Source organism: Pleurodeles waltl, chromosome 6, assembly GCF_031143425.1.
Source record: "Pleurodeles waltl isolate 20211129_DDA chromosome 6, aPleWal1.hap1.20221129, whole genome shotgun sequence".
In the NCBI taxonomy this organism is placed as follows: domain Eukaryota; kingdom Metazoa; phylum Chordata; class Amphibia; order Caudata; family Salamandridae; genus Pleurodeles; species Pleurodeles waltl.
In genome coordinates, this window is record NC_090445.1 from 1,463,005,139 (window position 1) to 1,463,033,027 (window position 27,889).

General features: G+C 43.2%; 1 protein-coding gene across 4 annotated transcripts in view; it reads left to right on the forward strand.

Moving 5' to 3' along the window:
* Positions 1-478: 478 nt before the first annotated feature.
* Positions 479-27,889, forward strand: part of FAM13C (family with sequence similarity 13 member C) — a 753,858-nt gene continuing 726,447 nt past the window's right edge. The window contains exon 1 of one of the 4 annotated variants that reach the window (XM_069240966.1): positions 479-670. In XM_069240966.1, the coding sequence (XP_069097067.1) occupies positions 612-670 (59 nt within the window). In that variant the 5' untranslated portion in view covers positions 479-611. The remainder of the gene's footprint in view (positions 671-27,889) is intronic. The other 3 variants (XM_069240964.1, XM_069240967.1, XM_069240965.1) reach the window with 3 other exon arrangements.

The following is a 27,889-nucleotide window of genomic DNA, read 5'->3' on the forward strand; positions in this document are numbered from 1 at the left end:
AAAACTGCATTTGCGCAGTTTTGCAGCAAAAAGTATAAATCTGGACCTTAGTTTACATGTTTAAGTACATTGGCTATGCCCCTTTAAGGGCACTGAATAAATCATTATTTTTAGATAGACTTATGTTGCCTTCGTAGCTAGGATGATAAATAATGACTAATATGGTAAATTTGCTTTAATGGGAAGATACACTTTATGTGTTAAAATTAATAGAAAAATGCTCAAATAATGATATATATTATTTCTTTTTGTATATAGAATTGTATTTTCTGTAATACGAAAACGGCTCTAACACTGTAAAAACAATGATTCTATTACACATGCCATCTATAGTTGATGTGATATCTTTATAGGTGTAGTATGTCCTACAATGACATAGGGTCTAGAGAGTCAGAACAGAGCCTGATGGGCTTTGTGGTTTTAGACGGACGGTGGATTCCCAGCATGTTTTTTTTTCCAGTGTGAGCATGAGCAGTGCAGCCCAAGGTACTACACCGTGTGCTGTTCAGCTGAGCTGACACAGAGCTGTGCCTTTGCAATGCCATGTTTGCGTATGTGTGCCAACAGCAGAGCCGAATTCAGAGAGACTGCCTGCCCTGCAGACGTGTCTGATGTTTTCTTGTTTCTGCTTCAGCCTTCAGAATAATTCCTTCAACAGCACTGCTGCAGAGTAAGTGGATGTTTTAAATGCCGTAACCTTATACGGGGAGACCGCGCGTGCACAGTGCACAGCTGTGAATTGCCTGATTGTTTCTCGTCGGCTGTATTTTCTGCTTTCTGTAAATCGTCGACTTTGTCGTTGCATTACAATCTGGGTGCAATAGCCAGTTATCTTCTAATGTTTCAGTCGAAAGGGAGCTTATATGTCATGGTAGCACGAAGTAATATATGCATGAATGTAATTTATAAATCATTCTCACAAAGCAGAAGCGTCTTTCTGAAGTCAGTCTCGTCTGTGCTTTAATGTTAACTGTTACTGTCTGCAGTGAGCATCCCAATTGAAAATGTCAGTATTTTTTAACAGAGTAACGCAGGGTGCACCCTGGCTCTGCAGCTTGTGATCACACACCTGCAGTAGCAAACTCTCAGCTTTACCTGAGCCACAGCCCTGTAAACTTAAAAACGTGTTTATTTTCTACGTTATGCAACATGTTGGCGTGCGTATTTAATGTGAGAATGTGGCTGTGTTTAATACATTGAGGAATGTTCATCAGCGATAGATACAAAATTATTGCTAGTGGCGGGGTTGCTAACACGATGTGATAAAACCGACACACCCTAGGCGGACTGAAATTAAACTAGTGTTTCCCTTTTAAATGCCCATTTTAAGCTGTGGTCTGTTTCCTTAGCTCTGTAGCTCGTTAGCGAGGGTGCAATGGTTTATTAATGTATTTATCTTTACATCCTCTCCCTTTATTTCATATCAACTTCCCCATGCAACGATTGACTGTGCTTTGGGAGCATTTAAACTGTAACATCACGTGCACACCAGGGAATCGGTGTATGGATTTGTTTTGCAGGGCGGCCTGTTTTACATGACAGCGACGCCTGAAATAGAAACCTCAAACCAACTGTGCGTTGTTGTCTCAAACCGTGAGAACAGAGTTCCGCCGTTTGGACGCAGGCCAGGTTTGCGTCCGACAGAGGCAGTTCACAAACACCACGCTAGCATCTGCTGGAAGGGTGGCGATGTCAGCGGGTCTGGGGTACACTTAACCTCGGCTGCCCTTTTTATTGGTTTAATCGTCCATTTAAGCCACATTTTTCAATAGGAGAACCACTGTTACCGGTAGAATCACTGCAGTGCAATCAGTCTGCCTATAAATCTGTCACTAGGGATGGGAGTGTCCTTCTGCATGCTCTCATGTATTATTACATGCTTTCTGCTTAGCCACTCAGCATGCTACAAATCACCGAGCTCAGTAGCATATTGACAAGTTTAGGTATAGATAGACACCTTAAGCGAGGCTTCCAGAGCGTTCAACGTCAGGGGCCTCGCTCGAGCTATTTATTTTCTGTGTATATTTTAGCCTGTGGGGAGGTGTCAGGGGTTTGTATTAGATAGAAAATGACCCCTGGAAATGTGACTGGGGCCTGCGAATATCTGATAGCTCTGTGAGAAGAGACATTTCCTAGGCCACTCACGTGGCCCACCACGTAGACCTCTGCAGTCTTTCGAAAATAAAAATACATGCAGTAAACAAGCGCTCCATTTCTCTGTACCAGCCTGCGAACTCAATGTGGGAGGCTGGTTGCAGGAAAGGTGTCTCAGCTGTTCGAGATAAAGCTGTTCTGTGCTTGTTGTTAAGCCATGGCGACCCTGAATGTCTGTCTGAAGTAGCAATGAATGATGGCTGAACAATGTAAATTATGTTTAACCATATCTAAATACCCATGTACTGTATGCATCTTATAAGACATTTGATGATTAAAAAACTAATGGATACATCCAAACACCCGCGTGCTATGTCAGTGAAAATAATCTTGGCCCAATAACAGGTGATATTTATAGCAATGTACAAATAAAAGCAAAATGACATAATTTATCACTACAGCGCCCTGGGGACAGTTCCAGTTTATTTCTACAGTTGAGAGAAATTGTCTTGAGAAAAACAGTTTACTGCACGACGGACTGCAGGTTGGAATTACTTTACACATGAACACAGCTCTCTTAAGAGAAGTTTCTTTAATGAGATTTTATCTCACTGCACATTTAACAGTTTGCATCCTGGTTTTGCTTAAATACTTTTTCTTAAAATACTTACACATGAAAAACACCATTGTTGATACACAAGGATGAAAATAATATCGCCTAATGGCAATGTGTAGGCCAAAACAAAGTCCCGGATACTCTGGCACGGCCTGTGGGGATTTTAGATGTGTATGTGTTATCCAGCATCTAGGTGTTGTGGATGGTGGTAAAATAGTTGCATTGATACATTCTGCTAGGCTTTATTGTGTCCGCTATTGTACTGCACATAAAAAGTAATAAGACGTAGAAAAAGCAACTTTAAAAGCATATACGAAATCTCAATTATGTGTACGTGAAACTGACCTAGCCACAAGTGAGATACAGTGGTGGCTGGTGACTGAAAGCAGTGGTGGGGCACAAATACAAGACGGAATTGCACCTTGTGAGAGAGCTTCACAACCCACGTATTTCCATTCACCTACTCACCCACTGCCTTTGGTCACCTACCCATTTACTCATCCACATTCGATGCCATTCACAAAACTCTTATACACAGACAGTGATAAAACTTATAGTGTAGATCTTTTCGAAAACAATGAAGGATGGATAGTAAACCACACAATGAAGCATACTTTTCTTGAACGTGATTGCAGCACTCAGAGCGCTGGTCTGGCTCCACAGATGTTTAACAAGCCCATACAAATGCTACAACTTCCAGTAGTTTAGTTATTTATTTACTGCTTTTAATCATTTGCCAAAATAAATACGTGCAGTATTTGGGTTTTTGAGGTTGTGTTCTTATTTTTCAGTAATTGTAGTTTTGAGAGTAGGTTTGCACGCATCATGTTTTTTTAAAGTAATGTTAGGAGGCAAGCAATTAACAATGATTAGAATAAATTTCAACGCAAAGGAGTAAAGTCAAGAAAATCTGCAGGGTAACAAAATGAATATATCATTTTCTTTGAAGCAGAGAAAGTGGAAAAATACACATTTTTCACCTACATGACTTTACAGGAAGCCACATCCTGATTTCCTCAATAACTTGACAGGAAATTCATCAAGTGTCATCAATAAATCTTTCACTGTTTTTGACACTAATTACATGATAGGACGTGAAAACACGAACAGTGATATGTAAGGGTTTCTTAAAAGCTATCTGAATCAGTTACAAATAGCCCACAATGAAATCATTACCCATGTTCCTACTGAAATCAATGCGGCATACAATGCCTGTATCAATATCCCCATATAGATCAGTAAGAAAATATGCATCACAAGATTAATATGGCAAATATGCTGGCCAAGCTCACAGTGCCAAATGCAAAAGTTTCTTATAACAATAAGGTCAACGATCTTAGATGTGATGAGGCCAAGGTGCTCGTTTTCCAGATGGCACCAGGGAGTTGCAACTCCAAAATCGATCGTATGCAGTGTGAAACAGAAGTTACTCGCGCTCAACCTCTCCTTTAGGCTGCTGTTCCCAGCCCGGCTTCAGATCGTTCATGCAAACACAACTAATTTCTTTGATAAACCAGAGGCAGCCTGGGCTTGTCATACCGAGGACTGGCCGCTTCACCGACCTGGTGGCTCCTCCCCTTCAGAGTCTGGGCCCCTAGAGAGTTGCAGTCCCAAAACCTAAAATACATTGCTGACAGTCCCGGAGAGGCTGCGAGACACAGAATTCTAGTTCACCTTCCTCGTCTCCTGATGCGTGGGGACTACTGCCCCCCCCCCACCTCAAGTTCGTCCCTGCCTTCCCCTCTGCTGGACTCCTCGCCAAAATCGGATGGACCCGGTGCAGCAGCACCCAATTCCCTTGTAGGCCAGGGGGCAGACACTGATCTGTCCCAGAGCCCTAAGATATGATTTATCGGTTTTCTAACCCTTGGCGGGCATTGGGCCTGTCCTGTGTCACTTAATATTCATTTTCTCTCCTAATGGCAGCATTTAACCTTTCAAGATGGAGGTGTCTTCCACTCCATTCCCGATACTAAGTTGTGTTGTCCTACACATCAGTTATCTGAGCTGGTATCTCCCTTATCCTGACTAGAGTGAGGGTCTCTACTTGGACAGGGTGCAAACCGACTGCCAACTAGAGACACAATTTCTAACATGAACTAATAATCTTAAAGTATTTGCTAGTCCAAACGCACAATCATTCAGAGAAAATTAAGCGAATTACTAATGAGAGAGTCATAATTTTTATAAAATGTAAGAAATTCCTGGGAATCATTTTTCAGGAATCAACTGCATCAGTGTTATTTTCTGAAAAGAAGCACTTTTCTGTCAGCAAAAAGTGCTCATCACTGGCTTGAATGCACCACTGTTACATAGTGGAAGAGGCGTAAACAAGAGAAAAGAGGAAAATCTGTGGTTTGACATGGAAGTCCCATTCTCACCCCACTAGGATTGTCCAGAAAGTTGCCGCATCCAGAGGCAGATGTAAATCCCTTTCCAGCTAGGAGAGAGAAGAAAACAATCCCAAAATTGGCGGTGTCCCAGGTGAAAGGGCTCCTTCATGGGAATAAAACATGCCACTGCACACATTTTATGAATTCCTTCATGTGCTTTTGTACGCTAAGTACTATTGTACATTCAGAATGGCCTCTGCAAAGGCACGTCTGCGGATTCACAAACATTTTCCATGATTATGACTGGGAGCATATGTCTGTCTCAGGTTTCCAGGTGTAACCCTTGAAAACACTTGTGAATTCAAAAACACCTTAAATCTGACCCCATGCATTTTTGTGAATCATACCCAGTTTATTCAACACTCCTTGAATTGTTGCATTTGGCATCGGAGCAGAACTTCATTCTCTTTACTTCGTCTGACATTGCTTCAAAATAAGTTTTACTTTGTCTACAGAGTTATCCCATCACTTCAGCAAAATTATCAGAAAAACAACTCTAGGGTTGAAAATAAAGAATATTTTAATAAGATCTAATTATCAAGGAATGCATTTACTAAATTATAATTGTCAGAACCCTTTTCAGGGGGCTACAGGGCATGTAGGGTTTTCTGGGCCCAACCATGGTGGTTGAGACCTTTAACTCCTGATTTACCGGGATCTAACCTACTGTGGTCCTGAGCAACTAGGCTAAGTATCACTTCTGCACTTGACTCCCAGTGGTTGCTGTGGATTAACAGTCAAAGGCTCCCTCGAGGGAGGTATGTTCAGATACAGGTAAGTGCACACAATACTGTCAATAATTCAATGTCAAGTCAAATACTTTCTTGTATAACAAAAATAAGTATTTTGTTTTGAACTCTACACATTCATAGGCATAACGACATTTGTAAGCACTAACAGAATCCCCTTGAGGTCATGGCTCTAGTGTTTGTCAGGAAAATCCCTTTCTCCCTCTTCCTTGGAAAATGGTCACGGTCATTCCCCATTCACTGGTGGCCGCATCCAGGTAATGCTCACTAATAGGCCATACACAAGAATTCCAGTTTGGCTATTAGGAATTAGTCAAATGTGTCTATGGTGCCCCAGCACCTTCAGCAGGGAGTCCCCCGGGGCACCACAGCACTAGTTCTAGCACCTATCCACTCCTACAGCACATACAGGTTTGGCGTTACAGTGGGTGCCCCATGCGCAGGCACTCATAAATGCTGATCCTGCTAAGAGGAGTTGGGCTGCTCATGGTACACGCAGCATTACTGGCAGGTGTAGGCTCCCTCTCCCAAACAGAGTGAAAAGAACAGCTTTCAGTTCGCAAAGAGACAGTAAGTCAGTTTTCCCAAGCAGTGGGTAATTCGATACTCCAACTCCCAACCGAAGCTCAGTGAGGATGCAGCATCTTCAGCAATGCCCTCCACAGTCCTCAGGGATCAGTCAGGGTGGATCCCAACCTGCTGGCCATGGCATCACTCTAGTCCCGGGTGACAGTCCTTCCTGGCATACAGGGTTGCTGCTGTACCTTCTGACACAACATACAGTAGACACCCTCCGTGTAATCACCCACATCACAGCAGCCACTGCTGGCACATGGTGTCACTGCAAAGGCGTTCACTAGTGTTGGCACGCTGGTCCTACAATTACTTCAACAGTTACCTCATCTGGAACAGAAGGATTGAGGAGCGAACCATGAAACTTGTGTGCACCTTTGCGCCCCCTGTATTTCTAGGTGCTCTCCTCGGAGACCTCTCTAAGGTGCTGTCTAACAATTGTCGTGGGACTTTAGTGCAGTCCTTGCCCCGGGCATAGATACCACTGGCACCCTCTCTGTCTCCCGCCGGTCCGCGGCTCACTGCCTCTGCCTTCAGCTTGTGTGATGTCTGGAGGGTGAAGAAGCCATGGTGTTGTAAATACAACCATCATTCGCTGCACACCATATACACTCAAGTATAGACCTCCTGCCGGCTTCTGATTGCAGTGGGGTGTCTCAGGTTCAGATCCTTCCACGCGGTACATCTAATCATTCTCCCCTATTCCTTCGCCTTGGGCCTCCTTCAGGAGACTTGTGCCCCATGTGCAGTATCAATGCCTGGTATGTCCAGAATTTATCCTACACGCAAGTGATTGAAGATGAGCTAAAGGCCTACTTCGAAGACAATGAGGGTTCTGTCCTCTCGGTCAGCACCTTGTAGGCTGCCAGAAAAGCCACAGTTATGGGCTACACCAAGTGGGGCGTTATGGAGAAGGAACCCGACCCTTCCCAATACTTAGCCTGATAGGAACCCTGTACCCTTCAGTTCAAAACACGCCTTGAGGCTGACCCCCAGGGAGAAACGCCTCAACCACGGAGCTTAGTACATGCGGAGATTCGTCTCCGCTCACTTGAAGCTGCGAAGCAACTTTGGCGTGCCTTGATGGTGAGGCTTTATAAGTGGGGGGTCAAGAAATATAAACTGCTGTATTGGCTGACCTCTGACCCACGGGCAAATAAGATCATACCTGAAATCATATACTAACGTAGGCAGACACACTAGACCCTTCGAGACATAGCGCAAACATTCATTGACTAGTACAGGTGCCTCTATGTGGTGGCCCCCAAGCCAAAGCCGAAACCCAATGCTCCATCTCTTGCACGGGGTGCTCCTCCCTCGACTGTCTCCAACTGAGATGCAACCGCTATCGATTGAGAAGGTGGCTGCAGCGATAATCACTGCGGCCTCCGGGAAGAACCCTGGTCCGGACAGGTTCCCTGCTGAATACTACCCTACATTCCAGGATATGCTAATGTCCCAACTCCTGGTGTTGAAGTCCGGGACCTTTCCACCCCATCTGGAAACTGCCACAATTGTGGTGATTCCAAAGACACAACCCCTGTCGACCTCCTGTTCAGGCCCATTGCCCGATCTCCATCATCAGTGGGGAGGTAAAAAGTTTCCTACAATCCTAGACACCCGCTCCAAACAAATCCTTCATATGTTTGTGCATCCAGACCAATGCAGCTTTAAGCTGACTCGGAGTACGCAACACTGCCTCCGGTGGCTTCATGTTGCTCTGGCCCACTGTCACCTGCTCACACCTCATTTGGATCAACTACTAGTTGATTTCGAGTAGGCGTTTGCCACAATGGATTGGGCCTTCTTGGACCGTGTGTTGTGGATAGCTGTTTTGTCCCCACTTCTGTAGATTCGTCCACCTATTGTACTCTAACCCATCCACACTGGTCTGGATCAGTGGTGTGCTTTTCATTGACTTCCCTATTGTCAAAGTTTGCAAATGTGTGTACACATTTTTTTCGGGAACCACTGGCAGTAGTGCAGTCTGAGCTTACAACATGCATTTAGAGAGCTCACCTTAATAATAAAGGCTTTGCATTAATGAACCATATATGAAAGCTCGAACAGACTAAAGGTATGGACATAAATTTTACTTTAACTGCAGCCAATTCCCTTTCCTGCTTTATAATGTGGTGGTGGGGGGTTGGGCCTACATGTCCAAAGGACAAAATAAACATCAAAACTTATTGTCCTTGACCCCATACAAATATATTCCTGGCGTTGGGCTATAAGAATTCCATTCCCATGTATACTGACACTAATCTACTCTAAATTTCTTAAAAGATGTTTTTTTCTTGATTAACAAATAGAGTTTTTCAATAGGCAGATGGTAGGTGCACTTTAAAAAAGTCTCTTCTCTACACTTGTAGGTTCATCACCCATATCTCGTTACCAAACATGCCTCACCATTGACCCCCCTGTGTCTCCCCATGTCCCCCAGTTTCTCTTGAACACTCTTCATACCCCTCACAAACCTTCATACTGCATCAAAAGAACTGTTTATATATTCCCCTGTAGCCTCCCTGTGTCACCCAACGAAACCCCTACATCTCCCTATCAGCCCACCAAAGGCTCTATTTAAAGTCTGGCATCCTGCCAGGGTGGCAAAAGTCATATGCCCCATCACCCAGGTGGATAACCGCCTGCCATATTTAGAGATCTCCACTGTCTATGCCTTCGGATGCGCAACCACCACAACCACTCCTCTGAAAGCATTATAACTGTGCTGTATGGCTGCCAAGTTTCATGTGGCCGCTCAGCAAAGTTTTTTTGTTTTGCTGAAACAAACTGCCACACTGGTAGTTCGTTTTTGAAAATCAAAAAATATATGGCCCTGACACCCTGGGTGTGTTTTTTTTTTTTGCCAACATATAGAGCAATGTTAATGTCTGGGACTCCAAGGCTTTCCCTGACCTTCCCAGACCTCAAAGAATGCATCAGAGCATGCACCCTCAATAGAGTGGATGATCCAAAGTCTATTGAGCGACTGCCCAGTATGAGATGGGATGTTGGCCTATGGTTTCCACCAGCAGAGGAGAGGATTCTCCAGCAGAAACAAAGGGGTCCACCTGACTGATAATAGAGTGGGTGGTTAGTCAATTTGAAGGACAGTGTTCTCTGCCACGGCTGTGTTGCAGTACCTTTTTTGCCAAACTCAAATTAAGGCCCCATATCTGTCTTACAACTTCACCAAATATCTTCCTCAGACTCCTTGTCTCCTCATCAAACTCCAAAGAGTTATATTCAGATTATCAATAACAAAAATATTATGGCCTAAATGTTATTATTTTTAAATATTAAGTGTCTGTTTTCTATTAGTAATTGCAGTGGGGTAATAGTTTGTAAACAATATTTAGGACATTATATTTTATTAGATGGGTCACATAGATTTGCCATAACATCAAAGTCTCCACCACATACATTATATCTACCCATGAGCCCACTATGTTTCCATGACCACCTCACATGCCGTTCCTCAGCCTCCTCATGCCTGGTGCTTGGGGGCCATGTTGAAGCCACGTTTCCCTGATGTTCCATATTTTCCTATGAGCCGTGTGCCTAGCCTTATCTTTGCCTTGCTTTCTTCTGCCTTCAAATTAATTCTCTTCAACCTCAGTCGCATTGGCAATGAGAATAGACAGTGCCCGTGATGGCATAGAAAGTATCCACCACTGTAGAACAGCTACAGGGCTGTAGACCAGAAGAAGCCTGGTTGCCGTGTTGGACTGACCTTAGTTGACTAAGGGGTATAAGACGTATGTGGATATTTGTAAAGTTGGTGACCTGGGAAAAATAAAATCATTCCATGTGTCAGACGTATTTATTTATATTTCTTCTTTTGTGCCACTGTACTTAGATTGCTTTGGACAACTGATCCATAGGCAAGTGACATGGCGTGAAAATATCAAGAAGAGTGAAGAGAAAAATTTACTTGGGTAGCGGATGAACAGAACCTCATAAATGGGGAGAGAAGGAAAGCTTGTAGAGAAGAGAGAAGAAACTCAGATCACACAAATTGACTTAGAAATAGGAAAATGTGTGTGTCTTTTGGTCTGTAGTTACAACTTAACATATGCACTAGTGGAGACTGGTAAAGCATTGCTTCTTATAGATGTAAAATTGTGTAGTAACAGACAGTCCTTGGGTTACTCAAACAAGTTGTAAATTGAAAGGAGAATCCATTTGGGGGATGTTTTCCCCTATGTGCATAGTGTGTTATTAATATCCATCTTTAAAATGGGCCCTGAATGTTGAGAAGGAAGTGTGAGAGATTGGATTTTCATAACTAATGAGTGCTGGAGGATAGCGTACAGTGGGTTGTTGCCCAAATAGCACTCTATTGCGTCATTCTACATTATGTATTATTAGTGTGACTTGTACTTAAGGATGGAAATGTTTAGGGCAGATCATTTACTATCATTGTAGAAAGTGTATTAAAAAAAGGGAAATGGAACATTGGACTGGAGGTAGGGTCAATTCATAGGATTAGTGACGATGCATCAATTTTACATGATGTTAAATGGAATTACCTGGCAATTAGGCCAGCTCTTCATCCTGACATAGCCCAGGTTTGGAATAGAATGAACATTGCTGAATCAATATCATCTTGTGAAATAGGAAGTCATTACAGGTCCAAATGAAATGGCAAACAATAATTATGGGAGTCTGCGGAGTGTTATATGCATGTACACTGTAGAATAATGTATCTCATAATCTTTGGAAGTGGGAGTTAAATTTTGAGCAACATTATTGGAAATGCTCATCTTTGGTTTGACTTCCCTCTAATGTTTGCCCTATCTTTTAGCTCCTAGCATTAGAGCATTGCACAATTTACCCCTGCCAAGAAGGAGTAAATTGCATGTGCTCTTAAACATTGTTAAATTGGTTTATATCTACTTGCCATATTAGACCTGTCTACAAGTCCCAAGTATATGGTGTAGAAAATGACGTTGAAGTTACAAGCCACTTGGGGACAGGAGCACCTATTGTGCCATGAACAGAGTGGAGCTACAAAACAGGACTTAAGACCTACTACGTGTAACCTCACTGCTGCAGCTTAAAACCTGTTGTCAGAACTGTCAAATAACCCCTTCTGACAGGCAGGAAACTGTGCTTTTAAATCATAAGAAACAGGTTTGGTAGTAGACTGGGGTGTGAGCCCTCTTCAAGCAGCAACCTCAATCCTTGTCCTCGTAAGGCACAAGCAAACCCTAAATTAACCTGTGGTCAACACCCTGGTAGCTTAGCACAGAGCAGTCAGGCTTAGGTGAGAGGCAACTTGTAAATTATTTGTGCAACATTTCAAACAGTATCACAGTGAAAACATACCACAAACAGAGCCCACAACAGTTAGAAAAATAGACTAGTTTCTAATAAATCAAGTCCAAAATGACAAGAATCCAATTATTAGAACCGGAAATATTAAATTTTAAAGTTTTTAAAGAAAATGGCACCAAAATGTGTAAAGCGCCAACTGTGGATATCTGGTTGCGCCAAACGGGGCCAAAGTCACAGTTCAGGCTGACCACGATGAAGCGCGAGCCGGCTACAAGGGACCCAGTAAGGCCCACTGAACAAAATTACCTTTAAATATGGTTTGCAATATGTGTTGTGCAACCGAGGCGATGCCATCAGTGCCTGAAATGCAGCGAGGCTGCAGTAGGAGGAGTTGTTACATTGATGTTGATGGGGGGGCCTACAATGCGAAGTCCGGAGTCCAGTATGTGCCGTGCAGTTAGAGTGATGCATCTGTTCTGAAGAGCTGTGATGCAGAGTCTGGCGTCAACATCGAGGCTGGCATCGAAAGATGCCTGGGCCTTACCAGGGAAGCACTGCGCAGTGGCAGTTCCAAAGGTGGTCCGGGTTGCAGCAGTGATGGGAATCTTTGAGACTGATCTAATCCATGCAGCAGCGGTGATGCATCACTTCTGCTCTGATCTGCAGAGGAGATGTGTTGGATCCACAGACTGCCTATGGCCACTTACAAAGCTCCAGGACTAGGGTGGCACCACTTGGCAAGGCAGACTCACAGAAGGGCAGAGTCTAGGTGCAGATGCAAGGTTTTTGGAAGCATGTTATGTCCCAGAGACTTCAGATCAGAAGGCCAGCCTACTAGCCTTTGGAGTCACTCTGGGTTCTGGGTTCAAGAGATGCAGGTCCAGTCGTTCTCACTCAGACAAGAGGGCAGCATACATTAGGTCAGCACAGCAAAGCAGAAGGCACTCCAACAGAGTGGTAGTCATTCAGCAACATGTCAGTCCTACTTCCTGGCAGATTATCCATAGGTCCAAAAGTCTACTGAAGTAGTGGTGTCTGAGGTTCTGTATTTATACCATGGTGCCCTTGTTCTGGAAGGTGGAATAAATGTCTAGACAGTGGTTCTAAAGTGCAAGGAATTGCCTGCCTCCCCTGCCCTGGCTTCAAGTTTGCTGGAGTGACAATGCAGGGTCGACAGCCCCTTTGTATGTGGACAAGACATAGCTTATTGAGGTGTAAGTGAGGCTGTGTTCAACTCCTCCCTCTCATCCTACCAGTGATGGCCCATCTAGTCACATCTAGGCTCCCATTGGGTGTGGCTGTCTAGGAGGAATACACAAAGCCCAACTGCCAATTACACCTAGTCATGTGACCAGAGACAGGCTGCAGGCATAAAATGGCAAAGGCAAGAATATGACAGTTTTCTGTCAATGGAATTGTAATTTAAAATCTAACTTCACCATAAGTTAGGATTTTAAATTGTGATTTCCAGAGACACCGAACTTGAAGGGTCTTCGACTTAGAAATTACACTGATAAAATGTAACAAGGCAACTACAATCATATCCTATGAGAGAGATAGGCCTTCCAGTAATTAAAAGCTAACTTGAGAGTTTTTTACTACCAGAACATGTAAAACTTAATAGTACATTTCCTACTTTCTAAATACATTGCATCCTGCCCTCTGGGCTGTGCAGGGCCTTCCTTAGGGGTGACCTATATATATTAAAATGGAAGGCTTGGGCCTGGCAAAAAGTTTATTTTGCCAGGTCAAAATGGCAATTAAAACTGTATACACTAGCTCTGCAATGGCAGGCCTGAGCCATGTTTAAAGGGCTATTTAAGTGGATGGCACAGCCAGTGCTGCAGGCCCGCTAGTAGCATTTTATTTACAGGTCCTGGGCACATTTAGTGCCACTTTACTATGGACTTACAAGTAAATTAATTTATGCCAATTGGGGATAGCCATGTTTATAGAGAGCACTTCACCACTGGTTAGCAGTAGTAAAGTGCAGAGAGTCCTAATACCAGCAAAAACAAGGTCAGAAAAAGTGGAGAAGGAAGGCAAAACGCTTACATGAACACCACCCTAAGGCTGACAGGTCTAACAATAAGTCACCCCTAGGTACACTTTGTTTCCCACAATGTAGAGTTCCTGATATTTAAAAATGGAACTTGTGCACAACTAAAGTTAGTCCACAAGTAAGTAGCCCCCAAATTTTAAAAAAATCTGATTTATTAGTGAAATTACATTTCTCATAAATATTTAGGAAACGTTACTTTTAGAAAGTTTCCTTGTCTCAAGCTCATGGAAACTAATTTGCATTAGCCTATCAGCAGCTACCAGCCTGTGCTTGACCTTATTGAGGCTTAAAGACTGCTCTCAGAGTAGAACAATGGCTTAGGCCAGCTGATAGGATAGTTTGGAGAGTGAATGTGATCCCTATCAGCTCTGGTAGGGAAGCTGTAGTGGGCCAGGAGTAGCACTAACTTGAAAGGAACAGCAGTGAAGCCTGCCAGCCCATAGTTTAGAGTAAGGAGAGACCTATAAGGGGAAAGTCTTTGTTCCTCTAGCACACTGCCAGGTTGGCTCTGAACCCAGTGTGAGTGAAACTATTTCCATATCCAGTTTGGAGTGGACACAGTAGAGGGGACTGTTCATTTTATTGATGACCCATTGTTACATTATAGGAGTAAGGTGCACTATGGGATTGTTTTTTGATAGGGCCAAGAATTACCCTAACCACTGGCTACTACAAACCATAAATGTTGCACTCCAAGGAACACTCCTTATAACACTTACTGGACTTGCGGAAGATCATAAGATGAATTAACCCTGCTCGCTGTAACCTGAGAGGGACATTGAAGGACTGAACCAGCTCCCACTTGTATCCAGGACAACAATGTGGATTCCAAGTGTCAGTTGGCTGATCTCCTGTGTTGCTACAGGGACATAACAAGCTGAAACAGGCCTTTTTCCTGAAGTGACAAGGTGACCAGTACCAACTGGATCTGGGCTGGACCCCCCGAAGGCCTCTGCTGCATTCAGTCCTGGCCCCTAGGTGTTCTCCGTGACACCTTGGACACCTTAGAAATAACTCAGAGGAGCTGCTCCAGAAAGCCTGAAAATAAATCTGGGACTGAAATCATATGTAGGTCCCAGACTATTGCTTCCATAGACTATCATTGACACTTAGTACGTTTTGGCATTGTTTTTACTTAAAACTTTGAAAAGTCATATCTCTGGTTCTGGTTATTGATGGTTGTTGTTTTGGTGTCATTCTTTTTCTTTAAATGTACTCTGTTTTTCTAATTCAGTTTGTGATTTTTAAAAAAATCTTTGATATTTTAACTTTATTACTGTTGTGGAACTGTTTTGGTGCTGCCTAAGTAATTTTCAGGTTGGCTTGGGTTAAGCCTGTCTGCTCTGTGCCATATTTACTAGGAGGTTGAGCTCAGGGTATTTTAGTGACTTTTGGGGATCACCCTGACAAGTTAGTGTTATTATTCCCTGACGTGGGCGACCACCCACCCAAATAATAATCCACTTTTTAACAAATACATACTCTACAATTGCAAACCTTGAGTTTCAGTTAGAGGAAGCATTCTGTGTCTGCAGTTGTGAATGTGCAAGTGAATGTACTAATGGAGTAGGGCAAGGCAGCAATAATTAACAGGCCAGGAGGAAATGAAAATTCCTTGTGGGCATCGTGGTCTGCAACGGGGTGCCATTCATTCTCAGACCAATGCTTTAGAGGACAAAATTGATCGCTGTGCCTCCACTTAATGATGCCTCATTGTTTTCATCACATGTGATTGTCAGCCTTTAAAAGAAAAGGGTTAGTGCCTACCCTAAGTCATAGGCTGTAAATGTTTTCATTCAAGAATGTTTCTTCAATAAGCCTCAAATGCTGATGTGCATGCCTAAATGTAACTGTTGATTGCTCATTGACTCCGTGGTACAATTTTAGCTCCTCATTTTTTTAATCATCATAAATTTGTAATTTTCCATTTTTAGGTAACTATTTTCTTGTATGAGAGCTATTTAAAGTAATTTTATCTTTTGTTTGTTATTTTCTCTCTTTGCCTCTCCACCACTTCCATTCTTCGTACCTTCTTGCACTGTTCTACAAGCAGCCTGTCATTAAAAACATCCTTCACTAGCAAAAACATGTTTCATGCCGTGTACAGCATCACAGACAATACGTACTTCAAATTTAGAATGACATACCTCTTGTCACACAGGCAAAGGAAATTAGAAAGTAGGGCAACTTACCAGTGTCTGATTTAGAGTATTATATTCACATTTCATTTCCTCGCCAACATTCCAAACCCTAGTTGATAATTGAACTACTGGTTCTAAACCTTGGTCTGAACTTGGTACTAGGTAATAATATATATATATACACATATAGCCCTGAGCATCTACTACTCTTGTTGGTATCCTAACTGGAAATGTCCCTCCCGCCTTTATACTGATCCTTCTACAACATGCTAAAATGAATTGAATACTAAAACAGATCAATAGCAGGGCCACAAGAGCTGGCAGCAAGGCTCCCACCAGTACTGAAAACCAGCATGGTAGTAAAGAAAAACACCCACTAAGTCAATTATCTGGGGCATATCCTTCATTTACCTTTTTGTCTGTAGATTATGCCATGTTTATATAGCTTCTGAAAAAGTTCCATGGTCCACATCATTTGCTGGGACAGAAGTATAACAAGCAGTCCAAATCTTTGCACCTACCCCTCCTTCCACGGTGGTCATAAGGTCAAGTACATAACGATGCTGCATAATCATCATTTTCATAGCATACAGCTCTTCCTTTATGGCATTAAATCCTTCTGTAGTATTTATAGACTTTATATGTTCCCATCGAGTTATCTGTAGCCATCGAGGAGTTACCTATTTCTGAACAAATGGAAAAATACTTCCAGAGAACAACTGCATAATTACATAACTGGTACTCTTGGGAACCATCATTCCAAGTGGCAGTGCCATAATACTCTGCAATTCTTCTCCTTCAGTGATGGTGTAACAAAGTTGTTGGACGGCTCATAGAGTGTTCAAGAAGCGTTAATAAATTGACTCCAGGTGTTACCAAAACAGGGGTACAAGATGACCATGGTACATAGGCCATTACAATCAGGTGGTAGCTGAGCATACAGTAGTTGTCCACATTACCAATAGTGGTCCATGAGGCTGGAGGTGACCCCCTGCATGTTGGTGTTATCTATTGTGGCAATACAGTTGATATTCCTGCCTACGTTAATGGTGCCACTTCCTCTGAAAAATAAAGAAACACATGTTAATCTCATGACTGTCTGAGGATTTACTGTACTATCTATACAAGTATTACGTGCAACATTGTTGTCCCAAATACTCAAACACCCTTACTACATCCTGACTAGTATCAGTTCCGTTCCATAAAGACCTGACCATGCAGGAAAATTATCAGGAATCCATTGATCATGGGCATAAACTGATCCAGTAACTCTAAATCCTGGACTACAAATACAATCTGGGGTTAAAAGACTTACTAAATAACTACTACTGCACTCAGTGGGCGGGTGTGTTACTCCTAAAAACCCTAAACCTAGGACCCATTTATCCATTTTGCAGTGTTAAGACGACCTGTTTTCTTTAGTTGTGCTATTTCAATCTTAAGGCCCTGTCTGTCTGCAAGGATGTATAAAATGCTTGCTGAAGTGTCATATTTTGTGGCATTAACTAGAAACTGTACTACTGTAACATGTGTTGGCTGCAATTGGGCCCTAATCCTACACAGGTAGAGATATAAAAACATAGAGCTGTGTTCAGTGCTACTACCTTAGTTGAATATATCCTATCTCATCCGGTGGCATGAGGAATTAATGAGAAAATGAAACATGATTCATTAGTACTTTCTGAACCTATATCTGTGCTGATACCCCTTTACCTAAAAATCTGGTATTAATACTAAGGGACATACTATCATATGTAGAGAATTCTCTTTGCCGATGTAACTAGTAGAGGTAGAATATACATTACTGTACTATAAAAGAACAATAGTAAAAGTGATAGTTATAAAAGACAAAAAAGGGGAAAAAATGCATACCTTTCATTTTGCTGGTTCGAAAAAGCATCCAAGAGCAGAAAAGTGTCCAAGGGCAGAGGTGGAGGGGGGGGGTATTTTTTCTGTCACAATCTTCTCTCCCCCTCTTGTTCCATTTATATCGCTGGTGGTTTTTGGTGTGATGCTGGGTTCAATCGAATGTCCGATTAATAAATCCAAGGCTTCCTGCCATTTACCTTGAGGACAGTGGGGGTACTCATCATCACGGTGAAAGTTCCATCGAGCCTTGGCTCTGTGAATTTCTGGACAACATTTCTGACAAAAACTATATTGTCTATGTGCACAACCAGGAGATGGACCTCAGTGTTGGTGCACTTCTCCTTTGCCTTGGTTACCTGTTTAAAAATGAATTTTTGTGACTTTGATTCAGAGTGATAAACATGCATTTCATCATTCAAGATTTTAGCTTTACTTTCTCCCTATATATTACTTCTGGTGGCATTTATTTGTGTATTCATAGGCCTCCATCTCACTATCTGATGGGGTGGTAGGTGATATGAGAACTAGGTGAGTTCTTAAGGGAGAAGAGTGCCAGTGGTAAGTTATACAACCACTTCTTTTGCAACGTGGTGCGTAGCTTGCTGATCCTATTCTTCAGCAGGCCATTAAGGCACGGAATGATGCACTTGCTCTGGGAATGATAAAAAGAAGATAGTATGTTTTATTCCTAGCTTTTTTGTGAGCTATGCGAAGATTTCATTAACAAAATGTGTGCCATTGTCAGATCCTATCCTTTCTGGAATTCCCTGTGGGTAATCACCACACTAATCACAAAAGTAGCAGCCCACTTAGCATCACAATGGACACATTGTGCATCAATCTGTGGAGCAAAAGGACAGACTAGAACAACGAGATACCGATATTTGTTGCACCTATCCAACATGTCCACAAAGTCAAGAAGGACGCACACAAAGATAATGTCCTCTCATTACTAAATCTGACTGAGTACTAAAATACACAATGGGTTTGTGTCCTAAAGGATATTTCTGTGTAAGGACAGCTGGCATCACTTGACTGTTGCAATGAAAAAAGAGATAAACCTCCTTGGTATAGTCGGGAGTCCCCGAAACTGGGACATTTGTTATCTCAGTCTTCAATTTTCTGGAAAAACTCTCATATTTCTGGTATCTACGTTATCTTATCATTTCTGTCTTTTGCCCATTTAATAGAAGCCAGAAAAGGCACTGTTAAAGCGCTGTGATCAAAAGCCCACTGTATCACATAGTTACAGGGGCCTAGAAACTTCTGCATGCCTTTAACAGTTTCTGGCTCAGTCATTTGATGAATAGATGCTGCTTTTTCAGGAGTTACTCGTCAAGCAGAAGCTTACAGTAATTGCCATAAGAAATGGGCCTACTCCTGAAAATACTTGTATCATCACTGTGAGAGAGTATCCAAAAGAGATATGGTACCCTTTCTACTTTGTTGTTCTGTAGGACTGCAAACTAATATGTCGTTGACATACTGCAACAAGTTACTGGAAGTTTGACAGATCTTTTTTCACCACTCATTTGAAAATGCTAGGGGACTCACAATAACCTAGAGGTAAACAAGAATACAAATACTTAGTCCCACAATAGGAAAATGCTGTCAAATAATGGTTGTCTGGATGAAGAGGGTTGCTAAAAAACATTCTCGGGAAATATAAGAGTGAAATATTTAGCATCCTGAGAAATATTCCTAAAAATGTTGAAAGTGTTGGGAACAGTTGGAAATTCTGGGGTCACTACATCATTCAAAGGGTGCAGATTCCTTAACTGGAGCATTGCAAGGCAACACTCCAGGGGAAATTACTCCTTGCTCTAGCAACACCTGTATAGGTGTGGTGTTACCTTCAGCTGCGTCTTTAGAAAGAGAATACTGTCTCACCGTAGGTAGTATAGCACCTTCCTTCAGTGTAATTCAAATGGAGTAGCAGTATGGATACAACATACATCATGGGGTCCTTTAGGCTTTAGGTATTTGGGAAAGATCCACATCCCTGACAGAATCACAAGCTTTACCTGATGTGGGCGTCCTTACTTTCAATATTATTCTCAATGACAGGTCACCCTGAAAGACTACAACTACTTTTTAGAATCATCATCAAACAGTTGGTTATCCAATATTTCCCTAGCCATTTTACCTGGCTCAATTAATATAACACTAGCCTGCAAGACATGGTTATGATCACTGCCTATCAGAGCGCCATAGGTTGGTGTTATCTCTAAGACCTCTATTTGTAATATCAACTCATTGTCAGGTATTCAAGAATTTTTCCCCTTGTTGCTGAAAAAGAAACTTTTTCGATAAGTGGACCTCTCTTCCCAGTAATTCTGGTGTTTCTGCTATTGTTGTATACACTACTGTGATGAATGCTTCTACAATAGTGGGTCGGGTACTTATTTGATATCCAGTAGAAGAATCTACTGTTACAGCCATGATCCTGCAGGGCAGAACTCCAGGGTTAGTACAAATCATAGTTCCATCAGGCTCAAAATGAATAGCCCTATTTAATTTGGCCATAAGAGCTCTCCCCAATAAAATTACATGGGGCAGCTGGAGAGAACATTAAACAGACATCAATGTACCTTCCTCCTGTTTCCATTTCCACTAGTATAGTAAATGTAACCCTCATCACTGCCCCAGATAATTCTTGTGTGTCCATTGATCTTTTAGAAATTAGAATGTCTCCCTCTCTAATACACAATCGAGTTGCTCCCGTATCTATGAGGAATGCATACCTTTTGTCATTGATAGCTACCGTCACAGTGGGTTCCTCATCTTGCCTGTGTGTTACTGACAATTCTGAACACGTGGAACTACTCTGTGGACACCTTCATTGCATGTATCCTCCCTCATATTTGGCTGGAAAGGATTTCCTTCTCTCAGAATCACACCTTTCTGTCCACTGTGAGGTGGAACTTCCATTGGAGGTGCTTGGTCACTTTGCTGTGGTGACATTTGTTGTAACTGAGGCCTTGCTAGTTAATGCACATTTTGTGGTGGCTATCTGAGGTGCATATATCATTTGCTGATTTGACTATGGCTGTACTACTAAATTTCCTGGCTGATTGTAAACACTTGTCCTTCCATTTTATTCATCCCATTTCTTAGTTCTGCATTCTCTAATGATACATCCATATCTGTGACAGTAATGGCATGTTTGATCCATCCTTAGGAGACCTATCCTGCCTCTTCCTATTTCTCCTCGCCCTCCTCTGCTACTTCCTTGTGCCCTTACATTATCCTGTTGTTGTGGGTGCTGTTGTTGGGTGATCCCTTGGACGACCCCACAGACATTGCAGTTATCTGAGTGGTGGCTACTACTACAGCTCCTTCCACTGCTCCTTTCTTTGCCAACGTTTCCTGCCCTAACTTGGCTGCTGCTTTCCCTGCCTCCTGAATGGTTCTCTTTCTCCTGCTTCTTTTTACAAAAATGGATATTATATGCCTATATCTCTATCCAATACCACTATATTATCAAGGTTGTCTTTTACATGAGAGGGGAAACCCTTTCTCTCTACTTTGTAAAACAACACAGCATTTTCCCCTGTTACTTCCTAACCCTGACCCACTTCTTGAGTCATTTGGCTGCATTGATTGAGCCATGAGGGACCCAATGTCTGGCCTGTCAGGAAACATTTTCCTCCACTGATCCCAAACTAGTGTTGAACTAAATTAAATGGGGAACCATCATACCTGGTATCAATGAGGGTAACATTTCTCACACCAGCATTCTGAAAAACAATATCTGTCTCATCTCCTATAAGAGAGCTAAGTGAACTCTTTATGTCACCTACTGCCAGGGTAATACCTGCAGTTTGCTTTTCAAAGGACCTAATCCATTTCCCTGCTCCCTCTGTAAGTGGCGGTGACAGCCTTTTAAGATTCTCCTTGTCCATTTGTGGCCAAGGAACATAATGAGGTGCCCCAGGTCCCTCATGTATCAGAGGCATCTGATTTATGGGAGTGATGGAATATTGGGGGTTCAGAGGTTTGAAATTCCTATAGCCCGACGCCCAGTACGTATTGTTTGGAGTCAAGGACAACAAATTTTCAGGTTTATCTTTTCCCTAGGACAGGTAAGCCCAATCCCCTGCAGCACAAACCCTTTGGTTGTTAATTTACAGTACCACATTACAGAGCAGGGAAAGGAATTGTCTGCAGTTGAGGTAATATTTGTTTCTGTATGTTAAAGCTGTTCGAACTTGTACTTATGGTTCATCTTTACAAAGCTTTTAATATTAGGATGAGCGTTCTAAATATATGTTGGAAGCTCGGACTGCACAACTGACAGTGGTTCCAGTAAAAAAAATGTGTACATGTTTGCATAGTTTAAAGATACAAGGTGATGTATAATGCTTCCAAAATGCTCTCTGATTAAATTGCAGAATCTTAAAAGAATGATGATTTTTGGCATTTAAAATAAAAGGTTCACAAAAAATGCAACTAGGAATACTGTGAAATTTTTGGTACCATTTCCCTGGATGATCATTTAGTAAAAAATCTTGACGCATGCTGGTATTTCCAAAAATTATTTATGATGGAAAGTCAGTGTAAACAAGCATTGGCAAAGCCAATAGGTCCAACACGGGTGGTCAGTCCTTAGGTTTTGTCAGTGTATGTCTTCTTTTGACATGCCTTTTGTAAAACTTTATTGTTGTGGGTGCTGCTAGATCTTAATCACTGTAAACAAATTTTAGAAAAAATCTAAAGTATTTTGGTCCCAAAAAGCACACATTGCCACAGTAGTTCTTGATACTGAACAAAACTAATTTGTGTGCCAATATGCTCCTTGGGAAACAGCAGATTGCGATCATTGTAATGTAGGGTAACATGCATTTGTAGAGTGCAGCATTTGTCACCAGTAAGGGTATCCAGGTGCTGAGTAGGACCAGATTCGGCAAGTAGGATCAGTCACAGTGAAGCCAGCTGATAGATGGAGAGAGAGAGAGATAGAATTTTAATAAAACAAAAGGTCTCAATTAAGTGGCCAATTCTTAAAGAAAGTCACAAAAGGGCACCCATGGTGTATGCCATGCATTTGCATTAGTGCAGATTTGTGTATTTCATGCATTCACCAAAATTTACAGAAGTAGACCAAGAAATCATACTCCCAGAAAATATTTTTTGGACTGTACTTTAGCACGAGCAAATCTGCAGGTGCAGATTTGCTCGTGAAAATCTGTTGAGCATTTACAAGTTCACCTTCCCTTTAACCACTTTTTTCCCCAGCCCTAGAAGACGTTTTACTTCTGACCCTTGTCATGAGTAAATTTTCAACTTTTCTCAGTAAGGAAAATGATTAGAGGAGAGCTAGGAAAAATGTTTAAAAAAAGCAAGTTAGTAGGTTTGCACAGACTCAAGAGGGCCTTCCAGCCCTGGAACTACTGCTTACCGCTACCTCCAGCCCCAGGATATAGAGCTGCAGTAAGTGTCGAAATAAGGAAGCTGCTTGTGTTCAAGCCCTACTATGGTATTAGCCCTGGCATAATCAGAGAGGCTATTAACAGAGCTCTTACATAATAAGATTGATGCCATAATTTGTTGTTGCATTACATTCCACTAAAGGGACGAATAGATTGTTGTAGAGGACAAGTAGATTTATGAAGCTGCCTGACTCATGGGCAAGTAGATATTTTATTAAATTCCACATCTCGGGGTTGTGCATTCTGGCATATTTTTGCCACACACACAAACATTTTGGCATGTAGGGATAATCCCAGTCTGCCTCTCCCTCACAATAAAAAATACAATCTTCACCATTTGTCAGGTCACATGGATCAAAGGACCCCTCTAATGACCATGGACTCATCTGTGGGGCCAAACCTTGAGTCCATCCTGCTAGTTTATCCGCATATGGTACAACACTGTACCAACTACTTTCTCCATCAGCAACTATCTCACTAGAGGTAAGATCAGTGCTGCACAAAAGTGATTGAACACTCATCGGGTGCATTGGTTTATCATGTAGTGTCAGTCCTCCGATTGCTTGATAAGACCGCATCCTGGGGTCTGGCTGGCCATGTATTCACTGAAACCACAACTGCTCAAGCTCAGTCACTCTGGTTTTCCTAGCTTTAGCGGACATGTCCCTTTGACTGCTCAAGATCAATAAGGGGCCTTTCTTGAGTACTAATATCGTAAGTAGAGTGCCTAGCCTCGGGAAATTTAAGTATTTCACCCGTTATCTACACGCCTATGTACTGACTTTACTCCCAAACCTTCCCTGAATATGCCCTGATAGATTATCATAATAACCTTCTCTCCTTGTTTCTCTCACGTCCCTTCTGTTCTCACTTTGTGATAAACATTTCAGAACGCTTTCTGGTGAAACTATTACCACCCTGGCAGAAGGAGAAAGGGAATGTAATTTATCTTCAGTTCTCCTAAAATCATTATCTCTTTCTTGGGATAGTGGCCGTTGCACCATACTAACAGGCCTGTCTACATAGACATTCCATCTAGAATCATCTACATGCCTCCGTTGTGGAGCAGACATCCGTTCCCCAACTACCCTTCATGTTACATCCCTCTTTGGTAATAAGCGCGTTGTTGCTGATGAAATATGCGACTGATTGTCACGGTCTCCTGGACCCTGTTCTTCACCTGTACCCTCCTGGGGAGGAGCTCGATCTAAATGCAATGTAAACTGCTGTTGGACCTGGCCTTTTCACAGGGTCCTTCCCCAGACTTTTTGCCTCTTACCTTCTTATTTTTTCTGACCTTTGTTGGCTGACGTTATGACTCTGAGCATTGTTTCACTGCTAACCAGTGCTAAAGTGCATGTGCTCTCCCTTGTAAAATTGGTATGATTGGCTAATAATTGATTGGCATATTTAATTTACCTATAAGTCCCTTGCAAAGTGGTATCCCTATAACCAGGGCCTGTAAATTAAATGCTACTAGTGGGCCTGCAGTGCTGCTTGCGCCACCCACTGAAGTAGCCTTTCAAACCTATCTCAGGCCTGCTAGCGCAGGGCCTGTGTGCGCAGTTTTCGGCCACAGGGACCTGGCATCTAAAGTTACTTGCCAGGCCCAGAACTCCCCTTTTACTACATGCAAGTCACCTCTAAGGTACGCCCTAGTTAGCCCTATGGGCAGGGTGCCATGTATGTAGAAGGCAGGACATGTGCCAGATTGCGTGGCCTGACCTGGTAGTGACAACCAGCCTAACTTGTTGTCTCACTGCTGTGAGTGCTGTCTTCTCATAGGATTGCATTAGAAATGCCCTGCCTTATGTGTAAGGGGTATTGTATGATTTATGAGGGGTAGCGTAGGCATGTTTGGGTTGGTCGTGATAGTGATAAGAAATGCTGCTTACTGGTGTAGGTGTATTTTTGATTGCTATTACAGAAATGCCACTTCTAGAAAGGGCACATTTATCTGTGCTCATGACTTTGGTGTTTTGCAGCTTGACTCCAATCCACGTCTGGGCAGACTGACAGATGGAGCTTTGTGCATACTTTTGAGACAGCCTGTACACAGGGAGGTTGGAGGTGTCACAGAGGTGCATCTACATATTGTATGGTCTTCCTGGGCTGAGAGAAGGGAGAGGCGGGGCACACCTGCATTTTTAAAGGCTGTGCCATGGCCTCGCACAATAGGGTTGTTTGACTCCCACTGATATTTGGAGCCTGTGCTGGAGGAGAGAAGGGGCACTCCCAGAACCAGTTGTGACTGGTTGGAACCCCCTCTCCTCGACATTGTAAGAGACACTGCAAACTAAGTATAAGTACAGGGGAATTTTCCCCACAATTTGGACATTCTTTGAACATTCTTGGAACTGGACAGAAGGCTGCTAAGAGGACTCGCCAGGGACTGCCATGGACTGCTGCTGTTGTGCTGACCTGTGACCCACAGGAGGAACTGCCACTGCTTGCATCAACCTTTGTGCTGGCCTGTAGCTTGGTTCGCCAGCCCTGTGCTCTGTCTTCATTTCTGTCTCCAGGGGAAGGGTGCCTTTGCCCCTGACCCCTGCCATGAGGAGTGCTGCTGGTAACAGAAAAGCGCCTAGAGAAGCACTTCCCTAGGCTCCCTTGCGCATCCTGTGCACTTGCTGGAAGAACATAAATCACTGCTGCAGCCCAGGACACCAGTATTGCCTCGAGCGCTTTCTGGAGCGCTTTTTCTGTGCGGCCCGTATCACCTCCGCAGCCCGGGACACCAGTGTTGCCGTGCACGCTTTTTAAAAGCGCTCCCTGACTGCCAATATCACCGCCGCAGCCCAGGTGCAGGGATATCACCGCCGCAGCCCGAGTGCATATTTTATTATTGGAGCGCGTTGCGGTCAAACCTGTGCCCCCAGGGCACCAAAAAGGTGAAGAAGAGGAGCGAGCGCGCTTCAGCCGTGCCCCCGTGGCAAAGCGCGCTTCCAGGCATGCACCAGCAGACACCGTTATTGGGGTCGGCTCAGAGGAGAGCGGCTCGCGCACCGTGCTGGGTGCAGCCGCCCTCCATAGCAGGAGGAAAGCCTCATCGGAGGCCCCTTCTCCAACGTAATTGCCTTCTAACAGCTGCCCAAGGACGCTGGCGGCTGTCTATTCCACACAGGGCATGGGGGGTGGAAAGGGAATTCCTGTCCCCCCAGCTCTGCCTTAGTGGCGCGATCACCCCGTAACTTAATATTGGCAATTTTGGGTGGGCCCCCCTCTTTGTGGTAGGGCCAGTGGAGGCCCAGGGGGGGCCCCAGAGATCGCGGGCCCCAGGAGGGGCCTGTCAGGTGAAATAGAGAGGGTGCTGACCGCCCCTCTCCCTCCAGAGTTGACCGTGGCCCCCATTTTGCGCACAAGAGCGCCAGGGGCCCTACCTTCCTCTTCCTCTTCTTGGCCTCTTTCACCAAAAACAGGTACTCTGTTTGCGAAGTAGATATTTGGTACATGTTCCTCTTATGGGCATTGCAGAGTACTAGCAACTTGTGTAACAGGCATGATAGGCTGATATGTACGTTATGACTTGCCATATTCTCTAATGTTCCAATTATGGATATTTATGATGTGTTTATGACAAGTACATATATTTCTTTATTGTGATTCCTGACTACTGCTTATGTTGCAGAATCCTAAGTACCTAAGTGTTCCATTGTGACAACTGCTTACTCTTCCACAGTACTAGTAACTTGTGTAACGTTCTGACAACTGCTAAAGTAGCAGGGTATTACTGACGTGTAATGTTTGGTCTAATTATGTTTTGTGCAATAACGTTTATTTTTACATAGCTCAGTGTTGTGTTTACTTTGTGGTGTACATCTTGCGTCACGTGTGTTGTGTGTTGTGCAAACACTTTACACATTGCCTCCGGGTTAGGCCTGACTGCTCGTGCCAAGCTACCAAGGGTTATCTTGGACGTGTAACTCCCTTGCTGACTAGAGTGGGTGGGTTCTGCCTGGCTTAGGTGCATACCCTAGCCAACCAGAAACCCCATTTCTAACAACTGCACTTCTAATCGTCCTGAAAACTGAGAGTCACCCACCCCTACTTGTTGCCTGGGAGTACTTGTATTTCTTGACCTTGAGAACTCTAGGGTGACAATAGGGAATCCTTTTGGGATTGTGAAGGGTTATCCACTTCAGAATTCTCAAATCCCACTATGGCTTCCTGTAGCTGTGTCAGTGGATAGATACCACATACTTTAGGATAAGTACTCATTGAGTAACAGGGAGGTGGAAGAGCGGACGGTGTATTGAGGGAAATCAACGTTTGAGGAGTCCCTAGACTTCTCACAAAAAACTTGCCATAATGCTAACGTGGCTTCTTGCTTCTGCAATTTAGCTCCTACATATTTACTCTTGTGGTATGTACAATGTTCTCTAACATTTTGTCATCAAATTTCCAATGCTTTGGCGAAGGATACTGTTAGAAATGGGGTTTCTGGTTGGCTAGGGTATGCACCTATGCCAGGCAGAACCCACCCACTCTAGTCATAGCGAGGGAGTTACACACCCAAGATAATCCCTGCTCACCCACCTGGTAGCTTGGCGCGAGCATTCAGGCTTATCCCAGAAGCAATGTGTAATGCTATTGCACTACACACACACACAACACATGTGACGCACTACATACACCAAACAGGAAACACAACACAAAGTTATACAAAAATAAACTGTATTG